General features: G+C 58.2%; 2 protein-coding genes across 3 annotated transcripts in view; one reads left to right on the top strand and one right to left on the bottom strand.

Moving 5' to 3' along the window:
- Window positions 1-597: 597 nt before the first annotated feature.
- On the top strand, window positions 598-3,833 carry LOC137154887 (proteoglycan 3-like). The gene is made up of 6 exons (XM_067550735.1): window positions 598-670; window positions 1,384-1,455; window positions 1,869-2,044; window positions 2,490-2,624; window positions 3,151-3,268; window positions 3,572-3,833. Exons 2-6 carry the CDS (start codon window positions 1,395-1,397, stop codon window positions 3,628-3,630), a joined length of 549 nt encoding a protein of 182 aa, XP_067406836.1. The 5' UTR covers window positions 598-670; window positions 1,384-1,394; the 3' UTR covers window positions 3,631-3,833.
- A 754-nt stretch (window positions 3,834-4,587) lies between these two features.
- The window catches only part of SLC43A3 (solute carrier family 43 member 3), a 32,434-nt gene continuing 14,649 nt past the window's right edge, over window positions 4,588-22,372 (bottom strand). The window contains exons 2-13 of one of the 2 annotated variants that reach the window (XM_067550736.1): window positions 19,527-19,765; window positions 18,885-19,014; window positions 16,908-16,954; window positions 15,956-16,032; window positions 12,270-12,362; window positions 8,797-8,936; window positions 8,234-8,373; window positions 6,798-6,980; window positions 6,179-6,298; window positions 5,841-6,027; window positions 5,483-5,606; window positions 4,588-5,155 (exon numbers count right to left, since the gene is read on the bottom strand). In XM_067550736.1, the coding sequence (XP_067406837.1) occupies window positions 4,997-5,155; window positions 5,483-5,606; window positions 5,841-6,027; window positions 6,179-6,298; window positions 6,798-6,980; window positions 8,234-8,373; window positions 8,797-8,936; window positions 12,270-12,362; window positions 15,956-16,032; window positions 16,908-16,954; window positions 18,885-19,014; window positions 19,527-19,716 (1,590 nt within the window). In that variant the 5' untranslated portion in view covers window positions 19,717-19,765 and the 3' untranslated portion in view covers window positions 4,588-4,996. The remainder of the gene's footprint in view (window positions 5,156-5,482; window positions 5,607-5,840; window positions 6,028-6,178; window positions 6,299-6,797; window positions 6,981-8,233; window positions 8,374-8,796; window positions 8,937-12,269; window positions 12,363-15,955; window positions 16,033-16,907; window positions 16,955-18,884; window positions 19,015-19,526; window positions 19,766-22,372) is intronic. The other variant, XM_067550737.1, reaches the window with a different exon arrangement.

Consider the following 22,372-nt stretch of genomic DNA (forward strand, 5'->3'; position numbering starts at 1 on the left):
CTGGGGAGGGGATCCCAACCCTGGCGCTCGGGGGGGAGCTGGCACCATCTTGTTGGTGGCCATCCCGTTCTCAGTGGCCAGGTGACCAGCGCTGTGGCCTGCGGTGAAACGGCGCCGGGGTTATCGGGACGGCCCAGGCGCGGGGTCCCAGCGCGGCCGTTACTGTGTGAAATCCCCCTTGTGAAACCTGCCCAGCGCCGTGGGGAGATGCTTATCTGCACCGATGCCCCAAGCCAGCACGGCCTGAGAGCAGGGCTGGGATGCAGGGGGAAGGGCGGGGAAAGGCCTGACAGCAGCACTTCTCAATCCCAACCCGCAGCCCCGGCTAGCCCAGCCTTCTATCTATATATCTAAGACGGGTCTCCGAGTGGCTGGGACCCCTGCTTTCTGCTACCATCAGGAAGGGGTTGAACCCATGACCCCTATGGGGAATTGGGGGCACGTTGTAGACAGCTCGTGTGTAGACTCCCCCAATGGCCACTAGGGGGAGATGTGGGGCAGCTGTTGAGTCAGAGCCCAGACTGGGGATATGGGGCGTCGCAAGCCATGGGGGCAGAGCAGGGAGCACCAGGGGCTGGGAGCTGATAGCAGCGCTTTCCCCACCCCAAGCTTCCTGCTCCAGCCCAATATAAGGGTCCTGGATGGCTGGAGCTGTCAGAGCTCACCGAGGGTAAACGGCCATCACAGAGGTGACGGGGGGGATCTCTGGGTGATCCCAGGGGTCATGGGTGGTGACAGGGACTCGCCTGGGGGGGGGGGGGGGGTCACTCAGTTGGGGCCTGGCTCTCTCAGCAACCAGTGCTGGATGCCCTGGGGAGGCAACTCCCATAATTCACCTGTCTGTGCCAGGGGCAGCTCCCTGTCTGACTCCAGCAGGTGACTCAGCTCCTGCCATGGAGCCTGGGGTTGCGTGGCCTCCCTGTTGGCCCCTTGGGCTGCCCTGATACTTCCCGAATGCCCAGAAAGACCTGGCAATGCTCAGCACTCTCGGTCCCATATATCCTGTGGCAGGGCAAGTTAGTGACAGCCCCTCTGCCCCCACCCCTCCAGGTGAGCCATGGCCCTGGGTTCCCTCCTTCCCCCCTTGCTCGGCCCAGCCCTACCTTAGCTGGGAAAACCTGCCTTGGTTGGGGGGGCGGTCATCAGCCCAGAGGAGGTCAGTGATGGGGTGTCCCTAGGCAGGGGTCAGTCCAAATTCAGGGAAGGGCACAAGAAAGTGGGGAGTCCATCTGGGCTCATTGGCGGAGGGGCTCTAGTTGGGGGGCCAGTACAGGTGGGGGGAGGCTGTAGGCAGGTGGGTCAGTCTGGGCTCAGCGGGGGGATTCTGGGCGGGAGGGGTCAATCTGTCTCTGTCTCACGGCCGTCCGGGCCCTCCCCCCTCAGGTCTGCCGGAGATGAAGCTGTTCCTGGTCCTGGCACTCGCCCTGCTGGGGGCCGTCTCTGCTCGCCAGATCCGTAAGTCCTGGTGCCCGCATCCCCCTGGCTACAGCCCATCCCCCACCATGGGGGGAGCCTGACCCCAATAGGAACCTCCCCTCCCCAGGCAGACATAGCAGGGGCCTTATGGGCTTGGATCAGACCCCAGCAAGGATATCAAAGGGCTCTGTTACCCCCGACCTGTACTCTAGCTAGCCCACAGACCCAGTGCATCCCGGACACCTGGGTCCCCTGACTCCTCAGTAATCCCTGACTCTCTCCATCCTGAATATCTCGGTCCCCTGATCCCCTGATGACCTCCCGACTCTCCATCCTGGACACCTGTGTCCCCGGCCACTAGACCTGCTCCCTTCCTCCATGGAGGGTTTGAGGTCTGGGCTGCGTCTTTGGGCTGGAAGAGCAAGTTGGTGTCTCTTGCCCTCCTCCCCCAGATGAGGGCCACCTGAAGCAGGAGGGAACAGCTGAGCAGGACGAGGTGAAGCCCGGGGAGCCGGAGCCACCGTGCCCCACGGAGAGCGAGAGCTTCAGGATGACCGTGCCGGGTGAAGAGGGCCGCACCTATCGCTATGTGGCTGTGAACAATTGCCAGACATTTTGGAACGCTGACGTGAGTGGGGGCAGGGGGGACAGGTGGCGGGGAGGACTCGCAGAGGGGTCAGGAAGTGGGGTGGGACACCCATGAATGCAGTGCAGGGCACCTGGAGGCAGTGGATGGCGCGTGGTGTGATGGTGGGGGCTTAGGGACATTGGAAGTGGATGTAGGGGTGACATACAGGGCGTGGAGACAGTTGATGGCTCATGGGGGTGCTGGAGGGCCCATGGAGACAGTGGGTGGCATGTGGGGTGGTGGAGGGGACGTGGAGTCAGTGGAAAGGACCTGGGGGCAGTGGAGTAGGTGCAGGGAAGGTGTGGGGTGTGTAGGGGTGGCATAGGGCGCATGGAGAGAGTAGATGGCACATGGGGGCAATGGCTGGTGCGTGGGGTGGTAGCTGGTGGACGTGACTCTGTGCCTGGGCTGTGGCTGCCCCATTCCCCCCATCCTCTCCCCACAGAAACTCTGTGCCCGCTGCTACCGTGGCCGCCTGGCCTCCATCCACAGCGAGTCTGTCAACCAGAAACTGCGCAACGTGGCGCGCTGCCGCACCAACCAGGGCCAGGTGTGGATTGGGGGCACCACCTTCCACCTGGTAAGGAGAGCATCTGACCCTGCTGCCCCGCCCCCCCCCTCCAAGCCTGGCCCAGGGCCCCCCAAATTCCCCCATCTGGGCCCCTGCCAGCTCTGAGGTGGGCATCCCCTCCAGGGCAGAGCTGAGGAAGGCAATCTATCCCCACAGCAGCTCAGTGCATCCCCAACCGGGACCCTGCTCCGGGCAGCCCCAGGCCACCCCCTGTGAGGCAGGTCTGGGGGACTCAGAGGTGTGTCCCAGTTGCCCCCCGAGTGGCTGAGAGTCTCAGTGGGGCCCATTGATCTTCGTTGCCCAGGAGATGCTGGGGCTGGTGCCAGGGCAGAGACCGGTGCCAGCAGGTGTCAAGTGCATCCTGCCCTGGAGTCTGACCCCATCCCAGCGAACCCAAAGCCCCTCGCTGTGGCCCCCGGCCCCTGCCTGGCTCCAATGCAGGAGCGGCTCCTGGCCCCGACCTCTGGGGCGATGCGGGGGGTTTCCCGGGGTGCCCTGGGACAGCGCTGATCTTACCCCAGCCCTTTCCCCACAGTTCTGGCACGTGAATTGCAGCTGGATCGACCGCAGCCATTGGAACTATTCCAACTGGGCCCATGGTAACCCCCACCGCCGGTTCCTTTGGAAAAAGTGTGTTGCCTTGAGCACCTCAGGTGAGGAACCTCCTGGGGCCGGGCAGGGCGGAGATGGGGATCTATTCACTACTTGTGGGGGGAAAAAAGAGCCCTGGGGCAGGGGATCTGGGGCTAGGTGGGGCATGGGGTGGAGGCCAGAGGATCTGAGGGTTGGTGGGGTGTGGGGCAAGGGATCCGAGGATAGGTGGGGCAATGAGATGTGGGGCAGAGGAACTGGGGCTAGGCGGGGCCATGGAGTGTGGGGCAGGGGTTCTGGGATTTGCTGGGGGCTGGGAGGCCAGGGGTCGGCCGAAAGTACACCAACCTCTCTTCCTCTGCCAGGTGGTCACTGGAGAAACATCGGCTGCAGCACTAGCATGCCCTTTATCTGCGAGTACTGAGGGGTCTGCTCCCCCCATACGGGTCCCACCGCCTCCACCGCTCCGCTGGCCTGGGACTCCCTGCTCTGCCCTGCCGGAGGTGCCCCGGCTCCCTGGTCTCGGCTCTCCTCCCAGCCCTGCCCCGTCTCCCCAGGAGGGGCAGCCCCTACCCCCGCACTCGGTCATTGCCTGTGATTCCCTGCAATAAAATGCTTCACTCTTCACCCCCAGGTGTTGTTCTTTTCTGCCCCGGGGCACCATGGCACCAAGGATTCTGCAGGCTCCATGGGGCTGGGCCAGGGGACCGTGCAGGCAGGGAAAGGCCAGGGTGGGCAGAGGGGCCGGAAGTCACCCCCAGCCGGGCATGAAGTCAGGCGGTGGAGTTAGCACTGCATACGGCACTAGAGAGCCCATTAGTGGAGACTGCGTCCACTTCTGGGGTCCGGCCTCCCCCCAGGACATTCCCAGCCAGCAAAGGGCTCAGACAAGCCCGACAAGACTGAGCCGAGGGCTGAAGCACCTGCCATAGGCTGAGAGGCTCGGGGGGCACCATCCATTTAGCTCACCCAAGAGACGCTTCCGGGGGGACTTGCTCCTGGTGTAGCCCACCCTGTGGGGGGGAGAGATTTCTCAGAGCAGGGGCCTCTTCAATTTGGCAATGGCTGGGCACTGGAGCTTGCTAAGTTCAGAGGGGGAATAAGGGGTGTGTTTTTAACACGGAAGGTAACTAACTCCTGGATCATCTCCCCCACCCCCTGGATGGCGGGTTCTCCAGCGCTTGAGAGACACTGATTCAAAACTGGATGCCTGTCTCAGACCACACGCTCTGGACCCGGGCGCCATGCAGGCACCTCTGGTGAGGGGCGCTGGGTGAGGTTTAGGTGGTGAGACAAGATGATCGCAAGCTGGGCAGAGAGGGCCAGGGGCCTCCAGTCGTAGGATCGGTGACCCTGGGAGAATGCTAAGTGCAGAGTTGGGTTAGTCCTTCATTAGCATTTATGTGGCATCTCTCTTCCTCGTTATAACAAAGGAGCACGAAAATAAATCTCTGTAGTAAAAGAGAATGAAAGACAGAGAACTGAAATACACCTTTCCCATTAGGGGAACTGGAATACATGCCTCCCCCCGCCACACCCCACACCTCCTGGAGCAGGGAGAGAGAAAGGCAGGATTTATTCCAACTGGGCTCTAAAAACCCTATAAAATCAAGTATCTATAAAAACAACCCATTGTGACCCTCACTGCTGGAGCGGAGATGGCAGTGACAAAGCTGAGCTGGAGGGACACAGCTCAGAATTGGCTGGGGCTCAGTTTGCGCCCCTTAATTCCCTTTCCTCATTCCCTTTTGGAGGGGAGCGGTCCCCGAAGATCCCTGCTGGCAGGGGGGTCAGATGGAGGACTCCACACCGGAGGACTTATCCAGGGCCATGGCGGGCGAGTCGACATATTGCTTTTCCCGAGCCTTCTCCTGGCGCTGACACTCCCGCAGCACCACCAACGGGCTGACGAAGGCCAAGAGGATGACGATGATGAGGGCAATGTTCACCTGGGTGGGAGATGGGGAGAATCAGATTCTGAACAAGACAGAAAGTGGGGTGTCGATAAAGTTCCTCTGACCCATATGGGGCATTCCTTGTCTCTCACTGCGGGGTGTCGATAAAGTTCCTCCCTGGCCCCACATGGGGCATGCACTTCCTGTCTCTCACTGCAGGGTGTTGATCAATTCCCAGCCAGGCCCTGTATAGAGCATTCCTTGTCTCTCACTGCGGGGTGTCGATAAATTTCCCCCAGGCCACGTATGGGGCACCCCCTGTGTCCCACTGTGGGGTGTCCATGAAGATCCCCCAGGCCGCGAACAGGACGGGACACTCACATAGAAGGGGTCATCGTTGAGCGGTCCCTTGATGAGCGCGAAGCAGGGGTACTGCAGGAGCGACACCAGGGCTGACAGGCCCATCACCAGCCCGTACAACTTCCCGAAATGTTCCAGAGGGAATCTGTGGAGACCCGGGAGGGAGGGGTGTTACAGCTGGGGGGGGGGTCATTGCTGTGAGACGGGCCAAAGGTGTACCCTGCCCGATCGCCCATTGCTGGGCATCTCTGTACCCTGCCAGTCCTTCCTTCCATCTCCTCCACCCCAGCTCTGCTCCCCTGGCCCATCTGTACCCCCCTGTCCTCTCTAGGTCTAGGATCTCTCCCTCCCCCATCCCGTGCCCCCCTGGGTGACTCACGCGATGGCCAGGAAGGCGGCATTGCCCCCGTACAGGAAGGAGCGGCTCAGCACCTGCAGGATGAAGGTGGCGTATTGCACGGGCAGCACGGGCACAGAGGCGCACACCGAGAAGGCCACGCACTGCAGCGCCGTCACAGCCAGCGACAGGACGCAGGAGCGCAGGTCCGCCAGCGAGTCCGAGCCGCCTGAGAGACAGGAGAGATGCTGAGCGCGGCCAGGCAGAGACACAGGGCACCGCTGCAGGGAAGCTTACAGCACCGGGGCCCCGGCCGGACACTGCTGTGCGGATGCTCACTGCACCAGGGAGAGCAGCTGTGAGGAGAACGGGGCGATTACCTTTGGCGCTGCCCTGCTTGCTCTTCCCACGCTTGTGCCGGTCTAAAATGAGCCCGTTCCAGGGGGCGCACAGGACCCCGCAGAGCTGGGTGAAGGCGAAGGCGTTGGTGTAGGTGCTCACTGGGAACAGAGACAGTCGGCACGGCATGAGACTCCACGGGGACGCCCTGTTCCCTCCGCCCTCTCCGCCTTGCTTACTTCCTGGATCGAACGGAGTGGTGGGTGGCCAGCATTGGGCCACACATGCCTGGGTCCCACTCCCAGCCCTGAGTGACTTGGACAAGCCACTGCACCACCCTCTGCCTCAGTTTCCCCTGGGTGACAACAGTACCAGCCTCGTCAGGCCACTCGAGATGCGGGGCAGGAAAGGCCACAGGTTTGTACTTGTTCCTGCCTCCCTTCCCACCTCCCCCATTCCCTCCTTCAGTTCTCCTCCTCCCTCCATCCGTAGCGACCGGTCCACCCAACTTGCCAGATAGCAGGAGGCAGAGCTGCCCAGCTCAGAGACATCCCTGCCTGCTCCATTCCCTCTGGCCTTCCCTAGATCCTCTCTCTTTCTCCATCCCTGCCTGCTTTGTTACACCCTTGCCCCCACACGCCCCAGCTGGGCGCCCCCTACCTAGCGCAGTGTCCCGGGCAGCCAGGTGCTCCAGCATGGGGTTGAGGGTGCCGATGAAGAGGTAGTGCCGCAGCTGCATCACCGACAACCACGTGAGGTGCCAGAAGAAGAGCTTGGAGAAGATGCAGGCCCGGAATGACAGGGCGGGGGGCTCCCCGTGGCCCGGCCCGGCCCCCGACTCCCCTGGGGATGGATAGAGTGCACCGCAGTGTTAGCCCCAGGGCTGGAGGGGAATTTCGGGGTGGGGGGGGGGTTCTGCCCAGGGGATCCAGGCGGACGGGAGCGCTGCAGGGGCATGAGGGGAATGAGTGACCAGGGGCTGTGAAGACTGGAGAGAGGATGAGGATGGAGAGCAGGGATCACCCCCCGTGCCACATGGATGCCTTCCTCTAGCCCCGCGGGTTCACCCACACCAGCCCAGGTGGCTGTGGCTACCCATACTGGGCCACATACCACCCCCCAGCCCCTCCTGCTGCCCCTGCAGGCTCCCATGGCCAGATGTGCCCGGCTAGGACAGGGCCGATGCCGGGGAGCCAGGCTGGGGCTCCGCTGCCCTCGGCACAACCCTGTGGCATGGGGGGGAGGCAGCTTTGTGCCACCTTGGCACCTGCAGGGGGGTAGCCTTTGCCCAGGAACAAGAACAAAAGACCGAGCAGGGGCCCGGTGCAGGGGGTGTTAAGCGGGGGCTGCTGGAAGCTGGAGTTTCTCCTGCCCTGGGACCAAAGCGGGATCAGAGGGCCCGGGGCTGCCCCAGACGGACCCGTCTGCAACTTGCACGTCTCTCTGCTAATCGAGGACTCCAGCCGTCTGCTGAGCCCTCCTGCGTTCCCAGCGCTGGCTGAGTCACTGCGGAGGCTGGAGGCCTGGGGGCTGCACGGCTTCCTTTGGGGGCACCAGGCTCTCTCTGGCACCCAGCTGCGGGGAGCTCGCAGAGTGCAGCCGGAATGCTGGTCACTCTAAGGTTCGCTCCCAGGAGGCGGTGAAGCCAAGCGGCTTGCCCTACCGACAGCGTGAGACCCTAAAAGGGGGAGCGGGGGTCTGGGGCACTGAAGGGGTCCTCCTAGGGGCTGCTCCAGTGTGTTGATGCTGGACGCTTAGGGTCCAGTAAGGGTCAAAACAGCCAAGCAAGCAACTAAAACTATGTTAGGCCTGTAGAACAGTCACCAGGCAACTCCAGTTGCACTGGGCCGCCAACACAGTACACCAGACCCGTGGATCCATGCCATGGGGATGTGGGGGGCTCCCTTAGGGCTATAGGGAGCTGCAGGGGTGGAGGAGAGGTTGGGGGGCTCACTGGGGAGCTTCAAGGGTGGAGGGAGATTTAGGGGGTTTGTTGGGGGCCATGGAGAGCTGTGGGGTGGAGGCAGATTTGGGGGCTCGCTGGGTGGGGCCCTGGGAGGCAGAGGAGGAATTCAGGGGGCCTGGACCAACCCTACCTTTGCCCAGGATGGCTTTGCCAGCATCAGCATCTCCCAGGCCCAGCTCCGAGCGCAGGTCGCCGGGCTTGTCAGCTCCATCATTCAAGCCTGGCCGCCGCTCCTCCTGGGTACAGCACCCCTGCCTCTGGCACCTCAGTCTGTGGACACAGTGAGCTGGTCAGTGCCCGCCCCAGGGGATGGCCAGAGACAGCACCCACCCATGCAAGAGCTAGGGGACCCCAGCACCCACCTGCAGCCCCGAGACAGCAGGGTCTGGCGGCTATGGCAGGATCATTCCCAAGGGTCCAGCACTGGTGCTGCTCTGGGGCTGAGCCCCATGCACCCAGCATGCCCTCTTCCTGAGACAGGGCGGCACGAGACAGACTGTGACGGAGGCGCCCATGGGAAGCAGAAGTGGGGGCAGAGGGCCAAACAGGGGGCGGCGGCGAGGCCCACAAAAGGCAAATGGTGGAGTGGAAGGGCCCACGAGAGGCAGACCCATGGGAGGCAGATGGGGGGTGGAGAGGCCCATGAGGAGCAGAGGGGGTCCACAGGAGACAGATGGGAGGAGGGGGGCTCACCCGTATGTGTATCCTGAGGACAGTGGGTAGGGGATGTGCCACCTAGGCATTAGGAAGAGGGTGCGGATCAGGTGCCAGGCGCTGCAGGCAGAGAGGAAAAGGAACATGGCTTTCAGGGTCAGGCCGCGCTCGTACAGCAGCTGTGGGCGAAGGGGAGAAGGAAGCTGTCAGAGGGTGCAATACGGGGCCGCACAAGACCTATGTTGTTATTAGGGTGGCTCCCAGAGGCTGCAGCCAGGACCAGGGCCCCAGTTGTGCCAGCCTCTGCATAGACCACGACGGAGATCAAGAGCCCCCCCAATGTGCAAGGCCCCGCAGAGCCACATAGCACGGGACATCCCCTGTCCTGGAAAACTCACAGTCTAAACAGACCAGGGGAAACTGAGGCATGGGGAGAGGAAGTGACTCAACCTGCCGCCCTCCCCGCCAACGGCGAATCAGTGACAAGGCTAGGAATAGCGCCCCCATGGGCTGATTTCCAGAACCCCGGTTTAACCACGCCCACACTTTCTCCTGACAGACCACGCCCCAGCGCCCAAATTCCTCCGGGTGACTCAGGAGCCGTTCACAGGCTGGGATGGGAAATCCCAGAGTTATTTCTCTCAGCTGTCCCTCGCTGCAGAGACACAACCTCCGGTCTGTTGTTCCCATGCAGCTGACACATACACCCCATGGCCTGCGGGGGAAGCAGCTCACAGCCAAATCCAAAGGAGAGAACCCAGGCAGCAGTGGGAATCTCTGTGGCTAGGGAGCCCTGATCTCAGCTGGGGCAGGGCCTGTCTCTCGCTGTGCATCTGGGCAGTGCCATGGCAAGAGGCCCAGATCTGTAGAGGCTGGAGTGGACATGGCTGCTGGTGCCTGCTAGAGAGACGGACAGAGCAGGAGGCCGGGCGTCTGGGCGAGATAGCACAGCATGGTAAGGCACTCAGAGGTGTGCAGGCCAAGTGGTGACCCGACCCCTTGCTGGTCTGAGCCGACTGCAGGACATGACAGCTGGCTAAGGGGTCCGGCCCACCAGAGGGGAGGGGTGACGACCGTCTGGGGACGTTTGATGATATTTTAGGCGTCCTCTGTCCACCGATGTACCTTGCGATCGCTGCCCCTTGCAGGGAAAGAACTGGCTGGGGATCTGGGGGCATCGCGGCGTGGGGGCTGACAGCCACTGGGGCTCCGAGGGAGAACCTGGATGCCCAGCAAGAACTCCGGCCTAAGCCCCCCTCTCATACTAACCCACAGACTTCCAGCGGCTGCGTTCCAGGTGCCCTGGTGTCACGGGGCGGCTTGCCGTGAGCCGCAGAGCTGGGGCTACGCCAACCCCGATTACAGAGGAGGAACCAGAGCATCCCTTACAAAAGGCAGCAGGGGGTGGCAGAGAGGAGACGGCGCCGGCTGAGCCAGAAACACACATTTGAGATGCTGTGGCTCGCTTGCAGACTGGCTCATGCTGCCCTGGGGTTGGGGCCTGGATGTTCCAGCGCATACCAAGGGGCTGAATAAATTGGAGCCTGCGTGGGGAACATTTCTCTTTTCCTCTGGCCTGTGTGGTGTTGACATAGGGCGCCCTGGGAAGCAGACAACAGAGGTGGGGGTGCTGCAAAGGCATCTCTGGCCACGAGGGGGCGCACGAGAGGCAGTAAGTGGCCAGCGTGCTGCGCCTGGCTTTAAAACGGCTGCCTGGGTGGGGGAGGCTGCAGATTCACGTGGGGTGCGGGGTGCCCTATGTTGGCAAAGCTTCTCTGGAAGTTGATCCCAACTGCTCTGGCAGTGGAGAGCAGCAGAGAGAAAGGGGGTGCTGGATCCCAAAGACTCAGAAACGTAGAGGCCGCCTGAGCCAGTGGGGGTCCAGCACACTAAAAATGCACCCCAGGGGTATGGCACAGACCCTAGGAATCCATGACAAGAGGTACAGTGCTATTTGGGGGGTTCCAGTGGCACCTCGTGGTCTGCATGGAGATCAGGGACCCTCCGCGCCAGGTGCTGTACATCCAAAGGGAGACAGTTCCTGCCCTGAACAGCCAACGCCATATACACAAAAGGTAGGCGGGGAAACTGAGGCACAGAGCGGGGATGGGACTGGCCCAAGGTCAAAGCAGGAGATAGAAGCCAGGTGGCCTGAGAGCCAGCTGAGTGCTCTCTCCACTGGGCTACGCTGACTTTCTCCCCTTCTAAAATTTCCAGGGCACCTTCTTTGAAACCTCCGCCACCCCCACACTGCACGACACCCATTTGCAGCTGCCAAGAGAAGAACTCCAACGCCCAGCACCTGCCTGGCTTCAACAGCCACCAGGAGCCATCCATTTACCCTGGCAAACCCCCTGGCTTGCGACAGCCCCAGTCCTGCTGCACACACACAAGCAGCTTTCTCTAGAGCCGCCTTTTAACCCAATATTGCTCCCCTGCGGGTGGGGGGGACCAGGTGTGAGCTGAGCTCAATCCAGAGTGGGTGAGACCAGTCTAGGGGGGGATGGGAACGTAGCATGAGCCCCAGGGGCATGCAGAAAGGGTGATAAGAACTGGGAAATTTGGATGTCATGAGATTTGGGGGGGGGGTGTATCTGAGGAATTCCTTGCTCAATGGACCCCAAATTTGCACCACTAGCCCTGCCCTGGGCCCCCATGAGGCAGAGCAAAATTTTGAGACAATCTGAGTCAGCAGGTGGGAGCTAAGAAAAAACAGCTATTAGACAATATGAGATACACTTAACTCTTGCCAGCAGTGTGAAACTCAGGGCCCCAGCGTTCCCAGGGGCTCAGCCATCTCTCTCCTGGGCGGGGGGGGGGATCCCATCCCAGTAGGGTGGCCAAGTGTCCAGTTTCTGACCAGAAAGTCCAGTTTAAAAGAGAACCTGGCTCCACCGGGAGGCGGGAAGAACAGCAGCTGCTGCTGGAGCCCCCTGGTGTAGACGCCTGACCAACAGCGGTGGCTGCCTTCCAGACTGGCTCCAAGGGGTGGGTATGGGCACCCCCACCTGTGCCCTGGTTGCCCTGGCCCCTCACCACATGGACCAACCACATCCCCGCAGGGGGCAAGGGGGAGTGAGTGATGGGGGGCTTGGGGTGGAGAATGCACGACGGAGGGAGAGGGGAGAGAAATGAGTGGGGGCGGGGTCTCGGGGTGGGGCGGGGCAGGGGCGGGGTCTCAGGGAAGAGGCAGGGCAGGATGTTCATTTTTCAGCAACTAGAAAGTTGACAATTCTAGGTCTCAGAGCAGGTCCAGCGTTCCCAGGGGCTCCACTGTCTACCTCCGAGCTATCCCATCCCTCCACTTGCTGGGATCTGGTGGGCCCCAGGCCCAGGTCAGTGACGGGGGAGGCGTTATCTGATGTCACTCCTGGGGGCAGGAGAGGGACACTCAGGCTGGGGTTTCCAGGGGGTCTCTCCTGTCCCCCATCCCTCCCACCCTCCCCATTGCTCTCCCCTCCAGCCACCTCCTCTCCCCCTACATCCCCCAAAGCTGGGACCCTGGTGCTCACCTTGATCACGAGGAAGATAGCAGAGGAGGAGTCAAAGGCCCCATTGTAGAGGGTGATGATGGTTGACCGGTGCTTCCCAAACAGGTTCCCAACCTGGAAGAATGAGACACCCCCAGAGCCGATCATCAACACTGCCTCGGGCACCCCAATCCTGCCGGAGCTTGGGATGGGGACTGATTGAGCACTAGGGGAGTCTGGGATCCCCCAGGGAGCTGGGAAGGGGGGGTGGCACTATGAGGTATGGTGTCTCTGGGGAGTCGGATTGAGGGGGGTGCTATCGGGTTGGAGATCTCCCAGGGAGCCAGGCTCAGGCAGGGCTATGGGATCTGGAGTCTCTGGGGAGCCGGGTTGAAGGAAGGCCTGTTCCCTGCCCCCATTACTCAACTGGCAGCGGCTTAACTGGAGCTGGGGGCATCTCCTCCCATCAAACCCTCACTCCCGGGCCTCTGCTTTCCTGTGTGGGGCTCTGATCCTAGACACTATATACGAGGGAGATTTTGATCGTATTCGTTCTAACACTAAAAAAGAAAAGACCAAAAGAATCGTTTGTGGCCCCTGCTGACACTGATTCTGTCCCCGTTTCTTAAGCTTTCACGCTTAACGTTTAATTCGTGTTTTTCAGAAGTTCAGTTGCTGGCGACAGAGGTGTGAGCGGGTGGCTCTCATTGCTGGTTTCTGGCTGCTATTGGTAGCCCTGCACAGTGCTTCATTATTATTGTTTTAATCTCCCTTCAACAAGATGTCAGTTGACAATTTCCAAGCGGAGCAGCGAGAGGGAAAGCTAAGTTAGAAAGCGAGAAGACTGCAAGCAAGTTGCCCAAATGTACTAACTATTTCTCTGCTAGTATAGCTTCCGAATCATCTTCCAAAGAGGCTGGGCCATCTTGCTCAGAAAATAATAATCACAGTGAAGATATGGCTATGAACTTGTTTCCTCAGGAGAGGGCAGAAGAAAGGGCAAGCGTTCCTGAAATCCAGGACAAAAGTCATGATGAAAGAGACAACCCACTTTTCCTACCAGTTGTCTGAACAGAAGGCAGACAGAAGAGCAGTGATAAGGAGGGCAATGTGGCTGTTAGCATCAACCAAGATCTGGCTAAAAATGGCCTTTGATAACGGAGGAGTTTTGCACGCAGTGTAGCGCGTGGGGGCCGCTCTGTGTACCGGAGGGAAGCTTTAAGGCTTGTTGTGCCAGTTGTTAAGTTTCTCGCTGAACTTGGTTTAGCATTTAGAGGAAGGGAGGATGACACTGGCTCTCCTGAAAATGGAAATTATCGAGGTCTTCTTGAACCCATTGCCAAATTTGATCCATGTCTGAGTGTTTAAAATGCCATGGAAACCTCCTACCTGTTGAAAACAATCTGTGCGGAGTTCATCAAGCTAATGGAATATAATGTTTTGGAATTCATTGTAAGTGAAGTCAAACAGGCAAAATCTGCTCTTTGATCACCGATTCAATTCCTGTTATCGCTCACGTTAAAAAGTTATCGGTCATTTTATGATACGGCTTACATGGCGCCAGATATGAGTGTTTCATTGGGTTTATACCAATTGAAAGCCACATGGCCAAGTTGCTCTTCCGGACCATCAAGTCTTTATTGGACACAAACAACATTGCTATTGAAAACTTCAGAGGTCAGTCAGATGATAACGCAAATTACATGTCTGGAAAGTATGAAGATCTTCAAGCTCAGATGAAAAGACTGAGCCCACTAGCTGCATACATGCACAGCTCATTCCCTGAACGTAGCTGGAACGTACAGCCTTGATTCTTGCATGGAAGCCATCAACTTTCTCCGTTTTGTTCAGAAACTATATAGGTTTTTTTGCAGCATCGCCGAGGCAATGGTAGTATCTGTGAAAGAAACTTACCAAGATTGATCAAGGAACTCTCCTTGTCCTGAAAGCCCTGTCAGTTATGAGCTGGTCCTCCCAGGCTGACTCTTGTAAAACAACTGTAGTGAACTGTGAGGGCGTTCAACTTTCTTTGAAAGAACAGCAGAAAATGTCGAGAAAACAGTGGAACTTGAAGGGAAGCACAACCATTCTCCAAAAAACGTGCTGACTGAAAACTGCACTTACGAGTACCTTATGGAATGTGATATTAGAAAGGTTTCTTATGCACCTCCTGGACAAACATAAAATAGGAAGAGTCCAATGAAAAGCTGAATGTTTAAACTGGCATCTTGTGAGCTTTAAGTGCTGCAAAATTCAGTGATTGTATCCTCGAACGGCAGCATGTGAAGTACGTCCCATTCAACTGACACGGTAGCAAGAACATTGAGCTTTGCTTCTGCCATCATTGGCTGAAGACAATTTTTTATGAAGCTTAGGGAATGATCACTCTGCTTCATAGCTGGCAATGGACACAGCCAAATACAGCCTCAACACAATGAAAACATTCGGGAAGACGTTACTCAGACCTTTGTCGTGCAAAGATGTGATGATTCCAGTAGCACACTCATCCTACAAGTCACAGTATCTTACAAATGCTGAAAATTGATACATTTGGGTAAGCATTGAGCTCGGTATAGTTCAGCATAATGTTCACTTCTTCTTTCAGTTCCCATTTCGTTCGTCAAGGAAAGGATAAAAGCAGTCAACCTAAAATTTCCTTTTTCCTCACTTGTGCCATCTGGAAATATTTGCTTTACAGCACATTTGTCTTTTTCATGGTAGGACTTATCAGCTTCACTTCCCAATTCTTTTCGCTCATGTCTCAAAATAGTCCAACTGAGATCAGAAGCTTGTGACAAATTCTTGCAAGAAAGTCAGCAAATTAACAGCAACTGGCAAAACCGAGAGCTGGCTTTTGAAGCTTTGAGCAAGTTTGGTCAAACCTTTCTAATCTCCCATTCCATTATATGCCCACCAGGAGGGCAGCTTTCAGTCGGCACATTTTCTCATATAACCGTCGTGCTTACCTTCAAGCTTCACCGTGTTCCTTGACATTGCCCGTTGTTCTTTCAAACAACATTGAATGCCGCCACACACAGGCCATCTCAGTGTGCATTCCTCTTCCAAAGTTCTCTCCCCACTTGGGAACTGTACTGGGGTCTCCCAAGTAAGACGTTCAGTCTCCGAGGTTCCTTATAAGGGTCTGGGTCAGGGTTTATATTCAACCCGTCCCGTGGTGATCAGCTTATCCTGGGTCTCCTAAATCCATGTGTGTGGCAGAGGCTTGTCAGCTGTTCTCTCTCTGTTCTGTAGCAAACGGCAGCAACTTCGGAGGCTGGGCACCTTTGCTCCTGGGTGCTGCCCCATATGTGCCAAGCTCCTCTTTTTAACCTTGCTTCTTCAGGTTCTGCCAGTGGGCCAGTCCAGTAGCGCTTGAGTCCAGAGGAGCTCCTGAGCCTGGCCCGGATTGGGATGGGGGTGTGCCCCATCACAGCCCTTATTCAAGCCCTTATCGGACTTGTGGATTGTCATAAGTGGGGTACGGTTTTGCTTTCATTAATACCGGGGTCATGAAAACATTCACCATGAGCCTCCAATCTGCTTAATTCAGCCTTGCTCACCTCATGAGGCCCAACAGGGGGCAGCAAACCCACCCCCTCCTCAATGCCCAGCTGGAGATCACTCAGCCATTGCTTGGGGCAAGTCACAGCCCCCACCCACCTCTGGCACCTCTCTCAGGGGTGAGACCAGGCTGCGGGAGGAGGAGGGGGGAGGGCAGAGGGTCAGACCTGCATGTTGGTGAGGATGAGGAGGATCCCCCCGATGGAGAGCAGACACATAGCTGGGAAGAGAATCAGCGCCGTGGCTGCAGGGGACACACAAGGGTCACGTGTCAACGACACACCACGGACGCACACCGGACGCCGCGCGCAGTCCAAGGCACTGTGCCCACCACACAGACAGCCACACGTCACAGAGACGGAGGTGCAACGGCTCCACAGACCCAGCCAGCTGAGCCTCTCAACAAGCCCCAGCGTGTGTAACACGCGCACACACGGGCAGGCCTCATAACAATTCCCAGCAAGCGTAGCACTCACACGTCCCCATCAGGCCTCCTAGGCCCCAGTGAGCATGGGCGCCAGGTTTGTCTAATTTTTGGTGGTGCCCAGAAGGGGTCCAAGTCCCGCCCCCCCACACCTGCCTTGTAAGCCCATGGGTGGGGAGGGGGAGCGGAATGGCCAGGCCGCCCTGCGGGCCACTGTGCTCTGCCCCTGCACGGCCAAGCGCCGCTGGAGGTATCGGTGGAGCCGGGCCCACGTTCCTGAATATTGGTGGAGCATGTAACTCGCTGCCTCTGCCAAGGAGTGTCTCACACACAGACACACACACACACCCTGTCGGGCCTGGTGACAAGCCCCAGCAAGTGTCACACATACACACACACACACCTTGCTGAGCTTCGTAACAAGTCCTAGCAAGTGTCACACACACACACACACACACAGGTGCCCAGACACACTTGCCCCGAGGACTGACTCTCTCTGCCCAGCAGGAGGCAGCGATGCACCCACACCTGGGTCACAGGCAGAGGCAGAGCTCCCTGCCCAGTGGGGGCATTCCCACACTGAAGGGCTGGGTCCCCCCAGCACTGACATGGGGGGCAGAGCCCGGCCCTGCTTTGTGCCCCAACCCCAGCTCCGACCAGCAGGCCTCATGGTGCCCCACTGGCAGAGGCCTCACCTGCCGTGGAGAAGGCGATGAGCAGCGTGCCGCTGGTGAAAAGGGATCTGAAACACACAGACACAGAGCAGGGCTCGGGGAGCGGCCGAGGGTGGGGGCAGAGGGCAGCCCTCCCCACTCCAGCTCCTGTTCCACATGTGGAGCCACAGCTCTTGGGGGGCAGCAGGAAGCAAGAGACACGCTGGCTGAGGGCAGTGATGGGGTAGACAGTGGGGGAGCTAGACACTTGGGGAGCGAGCCGGGACGGGGTGCAAGGGGGAGGCAGGAATGGGGAAGGGAGGGGGACTGGGGGAGTGGAAGAAAGAAGGAGGACAGGGAGGGAGGGATGGTGGAGAAGGGGTGCAGGGAAAGGCAGGGAGGGAGTGGGAGGAGGAGAGAGGGCAGGGAAAGAAGGGGGACAGAGGCAGGATTTAACCCTGCAGTGACAGTGGCGGAGGGCAGGAGACAGAGCTGGAAGGGGGACCCAAGCCGAGCCAGGAGCTGCAAGCCGCGAGCGGTGGTTGCACCCCGCTGGATGCTAGGAGCAGTAAGAGCAGCTTGGCTGGGCACAGCTGGCCAGGGCGGAAGGGCTAGAACAGACAACCCTGCACAGCAGCTGGGGCAGGGCTGGTGTGGGGGCACAGGGCTATTGGTGGGTATTGGCAGCCGGGGCATAAATGGGCACAGCACAGCCTGGGACACTGGGGCTCCAGCCAGCCGGCTTGTCTGCACCGGGAGACTGAACCGAGGAGTGCACAGCTCTAAAGGGTGAAGAAGGGGGTCCCCGGGCAGTTAGTTCGGATTAAGGACAGTGCCAGGATTAGAGCGCTACAGTCTGGCTGGTTAGTATCCCTGGGCAGCCCTGCCTGCAGCTAGCACCCAGCGATGGGTAGATGGATGGATGGATGGATGGGGTGTAGATGGATGGATGGGATGCGTGTAAGTGGATGGATAGATAGATAGATAGATAGATAGAGTGGATGAGCCCTGGTGGGGACATGTGGCAGCTGGAGCCTTTTGCCTAGAGGACAGTGGGTCCAGTTAGTGCCAGTTCCCCCCCACCCCCTAGCCTCCCCCACCCAGACAGAAGGCCTTTGCACTGTGCTGTGGGGCTGACCCCCTGTCATCCCGCTCATAGTGGGGGTAATAAGACCCATCCCCAACTGTCACCCTGGCGGGGGACCACAGCGGAGCGGGAGGGACTGGAGCAGGGACACAGGACTGCCAAGCTCCCGCAGATCCCCTGCAGCGTTGAACTGGTGGCAGAACAGCTTGTGGGGAAGCTAGCCGTGACCACTTCCTTCCAGGCGCTTGTGCAACCTCAGCAGCAGCTAGCCCCGCTCTGGGACGGAGGGGAGTCAGCCCAGAGCTGGCTGCACTAGCGTCCCCGGGCCCGGCCTACACAGGGTCTGCTGACATTATCCCTGGCCAGTAACAGATATTAACTCAGCCCAGGGGAACCCAATGAGTTGCAGGTGCACTGGAACCCTAAGGGCGTGGGACGCAGCCACCCATCCCAGCTGTAGGGAGGGGGTTGTGCTGGGGGGGGCTGACGTTGTGGAAGTGGGTGGGGTTGGCTGGGAGGGGAGCTGATACTGGGGGGGAGCTGCTACAGGCACTGATCTGTGGGCCCAGGCAGGGCGGTGCAGTGGGAGGCAGATGATCTTACTGGATAACATGGGCCAGGTGCGGCCCCGCCTGGCATCCCTTATTACCTTATGAGGAAGTGGGGGAGTGGGGAAGAGAAATAAACGAAGAGTGGGGAGGGAGGGGGGATCCTGTCCTAGGGGACCTTCTCCCCCCACCCCCGCCTCCATGGGGTTTATCCCCCCACACATACACCCGCTAGCCAAACCCATGGAGATGAGGCCTGGCTTCAGGGGGGAGGGCAGCCCCTCCTGCCCCGAGTGATCCCAGGGGAGGGGTCCCGGTGGGGATGCAGTCCAGGGGAGGGATCCCAATGGGGTGGGGCCCCAGCCCCCCCTTCCCCACACTCACATGGCCAGCAGGCGGGCGGGCCTGGTACCAAAACGGTCAAAGATGTAGCCGGTGGGGAAGGTCATGAAGTTGTTCATGAAGGAGCCGATGGTGAAGATGAGCGACAGCTGCTCGTCCTGCGCCCGGCAGTCTGGGGAGAGCAGGGCCTGAGACGCTGACCTGACAATCCCCCTCCCCCCCTCACACATACAGCTCCCACACACCCCTCGTGGACCCCGATGCCCCCCACAGATCCCTGACCTGGATCCCAACACTGATACGGGACCCTAACATGGATTCACCCCCAGATGCAGACCCCCTGCCCGGACACCCCCTCCCTTCCCATGTACATGGCCCCCTGCCCCAATATTCTCCCTCACACCCTTCACCCACCACCCCTAAATTGCCTCCTCCTCCCCCCACACACAGCCCGAGAGGGTGTTTAGGGGAAACAGGTGGCACTGTGGGTGGAGCTCAAGGTTGGGAACCAGAAAGGGAAGGAACCTTAATTTAGGGATATGCAAATGAGGCAAAATGAATAGTCCTGTGTATGCAAATGAGGGTGTTGCATTATCAGCCTTCTGGCCCTGGTGCCACACCTGATATGGGGACCCTCCCCAGCGCTGTCCACTTGCACTCTAGTGCTGCCTCCCCCTACCGTACCTGAACCCTGCGTGCCGTTGCCCGTGCCATTAGCCACCGGCACACACAGCTCCTCGAAGTAGCACATGTCCTTGAGCACGTACACCAGCGAGGCCCAGCCGAAGATGACGCCGGCGAAGCACATGCATTCCAGCAGGCCCGAGAGCAGCGTAGCCAGCCGCTTGGCCAGCCCTGCGCCCTGCTCCTCCATGGCGCCCTACCCGCTTCCCTTCTGCTCCTGGGAGAGTCCCTTTCTGAGCCTGCAACCATAAAGAGAGGCCCCGGAAGGTCAGTGCTTTGCAGAGAAAGCCCGCGGCCAGTGCTGAGATGCAGCTACCTCTGGGGAGGGAGTGGATCAGCTGTTAATTCAGGGTTCCCCCACCCAATACTGAGATGCAAATGCCTCTGGGGAAAAGCTATATCCTAATATAGAAGATAGGAAAGAAGTTGGTAAAGTACAGGTGAGGAACAGTCAAATGTAAGAGTCCCATTTAAACATCACACATGAAGGCAAGCCACTGAATAATGACAAAAATGCACCAGTGCTTATACACAAATGCTAGAAGTCTAAATACTAAGCTGGGTGAACTTGCATGCCTGGCATTCAGTGAGGATATTGATATAACAGGCATCACAAAAATGTGATGGGATGAAGATAATCAATGGGACACAGTAATACCAGGGTACCAAATATATAGGAATAACAGAGTAGGTCCTGGTGGGGGAGTGGCACTGAATGTGATGGAAAGCACAGAGTCCAATAAAATAAAAGTCTTAAATGGATCAAAAAGTCCCATAGAATCTCAATGGATAGAAACTCTATGCTTGAACAATCAGAGTGGAGCAGGAGGGATATACTACCAACCACCTGACCAGGGTGGTGACGGTGATTTGAAATACTCAGGGACATCAGGGAGGCTACAAAAACAGAAAGCCCAATACTAATGGGGGATTTAAACTATCCCCATATTGATTGAGTACACGTCATCTCAGGATGAGATACAGAGATAAAGTTTCTAGAGACCAATTAACAACTGCTTCCTGGAGCAGCTAGCCCTGGAACCCCCAAGGGAGAGGTGGTTCTTGATTTAGTCTTAAGTGGCGCACAGCATCTGGTGCTAGGGGTCAATACAGCGAAACCGCTTGGTCCATAATGTAATTAAATTTAGCAGCCTTGTGGGGGAAGAGGTGGGAAATACCAAAACCCCACCACAGGCACATTTAACTTTACAAAGGGGAACTACACGAAAATGAGGATGGTGGTTAGATGGAAATCGAAAAGCACAGTCACAAGAGTAAAATGCCTGAAAGCAGCATGGAGATATTTACAAACACCATCCTTGGATCTCAAACTAAACGCACATTCCTAATCCAAAAAGACAGTAGGAGGACCAAAGAAGGCCGCCAGCGCTAAACAGCAGCATAATGGAGGCTGCTACAGGCAAAAGAAAGGAGCATAAACTCTGGCAAGTAAAATGGGAAAGTCTAATTAGACAGGCCAAAAAGGAATTTGAGATGCAACTTGCTAAAGATGCAAAAACTAACAGTAAAGGTTTCGGTAAGTATACCAGAAGCAGGAAGCCTGCCAAACAGTCCGTGGGGCCACTGGACAACAGAGGTGTTCAAGGAGCACTCAAGGAAGACAAGGCCATTGCAGAGAAACTAAATGAATTCTCTGCTGCAGTCTTCACTGCAGGGGATGTGAGGGAGTGAAGAGAGTGACTAGGGAAGTGTTATTTACCCTTTCACACATACAAAAGCCGGGGTCACTCAATGAAATTTTAGGTAACAGGTTTAATACAAATAAGAGGCAGTACTTCTTCATGCAACGCACAGCTAACCTGTGAGATGCAGTGAAAGCCAAAAATGTAACTGCGTTCAGAAAAGAACTGGATACGTTCACGGAGGATAAGTCCATTGATGGCTCTTAGCCAAGACGGTCAGGAACGCCACCCCCAAGCTCTGGGTGTCCCTAAACTTCTGACTGCCAGAAGCTGGGTGTGGAAGACAGGGGCGGATCACTCGATCATTGCCCCTCTCTGTACACTGCCCCCGCAGCTCTGTTACGGGCCACTGTCAGAGACAGGACACCAGGCAATATGGACCAGGGTCTGATCCCATGTGTTAGCGCTTATGTTCTCTTATGTCCTTATGGAGTGTATCAGCTGTTTGTAGATGGATCCACTGCCCAAGAAGGAGATGCAGCTACCTCTGGGGTGGAATGTAGTAGCTGTTTGTAGATGATTCTCTCGACCAGCACTGAGATATGGCTGCCTCCGAGGAGAGCAGCAGCAGCTGTTTAACAGCCGCACTGCGCCACCACACAGGGATCGCCCCGCCCAGCACTACAAAGCAGCCACCTCTGGGGTGGGGGTATAGTAGTTGCTTATACAGGGATCCCGTGCCCATCGCTGCAGGGCAATCATGGCTGGGGTGGGGTGCAGCAGCTGTTTATGTAGGGGTTCCTTGGCCAGCGTGGCGCTGCAGCTGCCTCTGGGTTGGGCTGCAGAAGCTACACTGAAGAGGCGCAGAAGAGCTGAAGGGAGATAATGTACCTAGTTGGACCTGCAGGGAAACTGAGGGCGGCCCATTCGAATTCACCCTGTCAGCCTGAGAGACCTTGGGAACATTGGGCTTAGCACTGACTGTGCAGAGACAGCATCCCCTAGTGAGCCCCTGCCCAGCTCCCTGCAGCACAGCGCCCCCTATCGCTCAGGACAGCACTCTGAAGCATTGGGGTTTCTCCCAGTCCCCCATCCCAGAGCAGTGAGGAGCTGGGGGGTCAGAGCGCCTGTCGCTCCCCCCGGCGGGGACCTCTGTATTAGCTGCCACCCACACAGAGCCAGGGTGGGGGCTCAGGAGGAGAC

This window comes from Emydura macquarii, unplaced genomic scaffold (assembly GCF_026122565.2).
Source record: "Emydura macquarii macquarii isolate MOO-44397 ecotype Brisbane River unplaced genomic scaffold, CSIRO-AGI_Emac_v2 contig_1305, whole genome shotgun sequence".
Classification (NCBI taxonomy): Eukaryota; Metazoa; Chordata; order Testudines; family Chelidae; genus Emydura; species Emydura macquarii.

Excerpts from the sequence above, each read along its gene's own strand:
- LOC137154887 (XM_067550735.1), top strand. The coding sequence starts at position 1,395 with ATGAAGCTGTTCCTGGTCCTGGCACTCGCCCTGCTGGGGGCCGTCTCT. Across the intron at positions 1,456-1,868 it reads CGTCTCTGCTCGCCAGATCC|ATGAGGGCCACCTGAAGCAG; the intron begins GTAAGTCCTGGT and ends CTCCTCCCCCAG. Across the intron at positions 3,269-3,571 it reads TGTTGCCTTGAGCACCTCAG|GTGGTCACTGGAGAAACATC; the intron begins GTGAGGAACCTC and ends TTCCTCTGCCAG.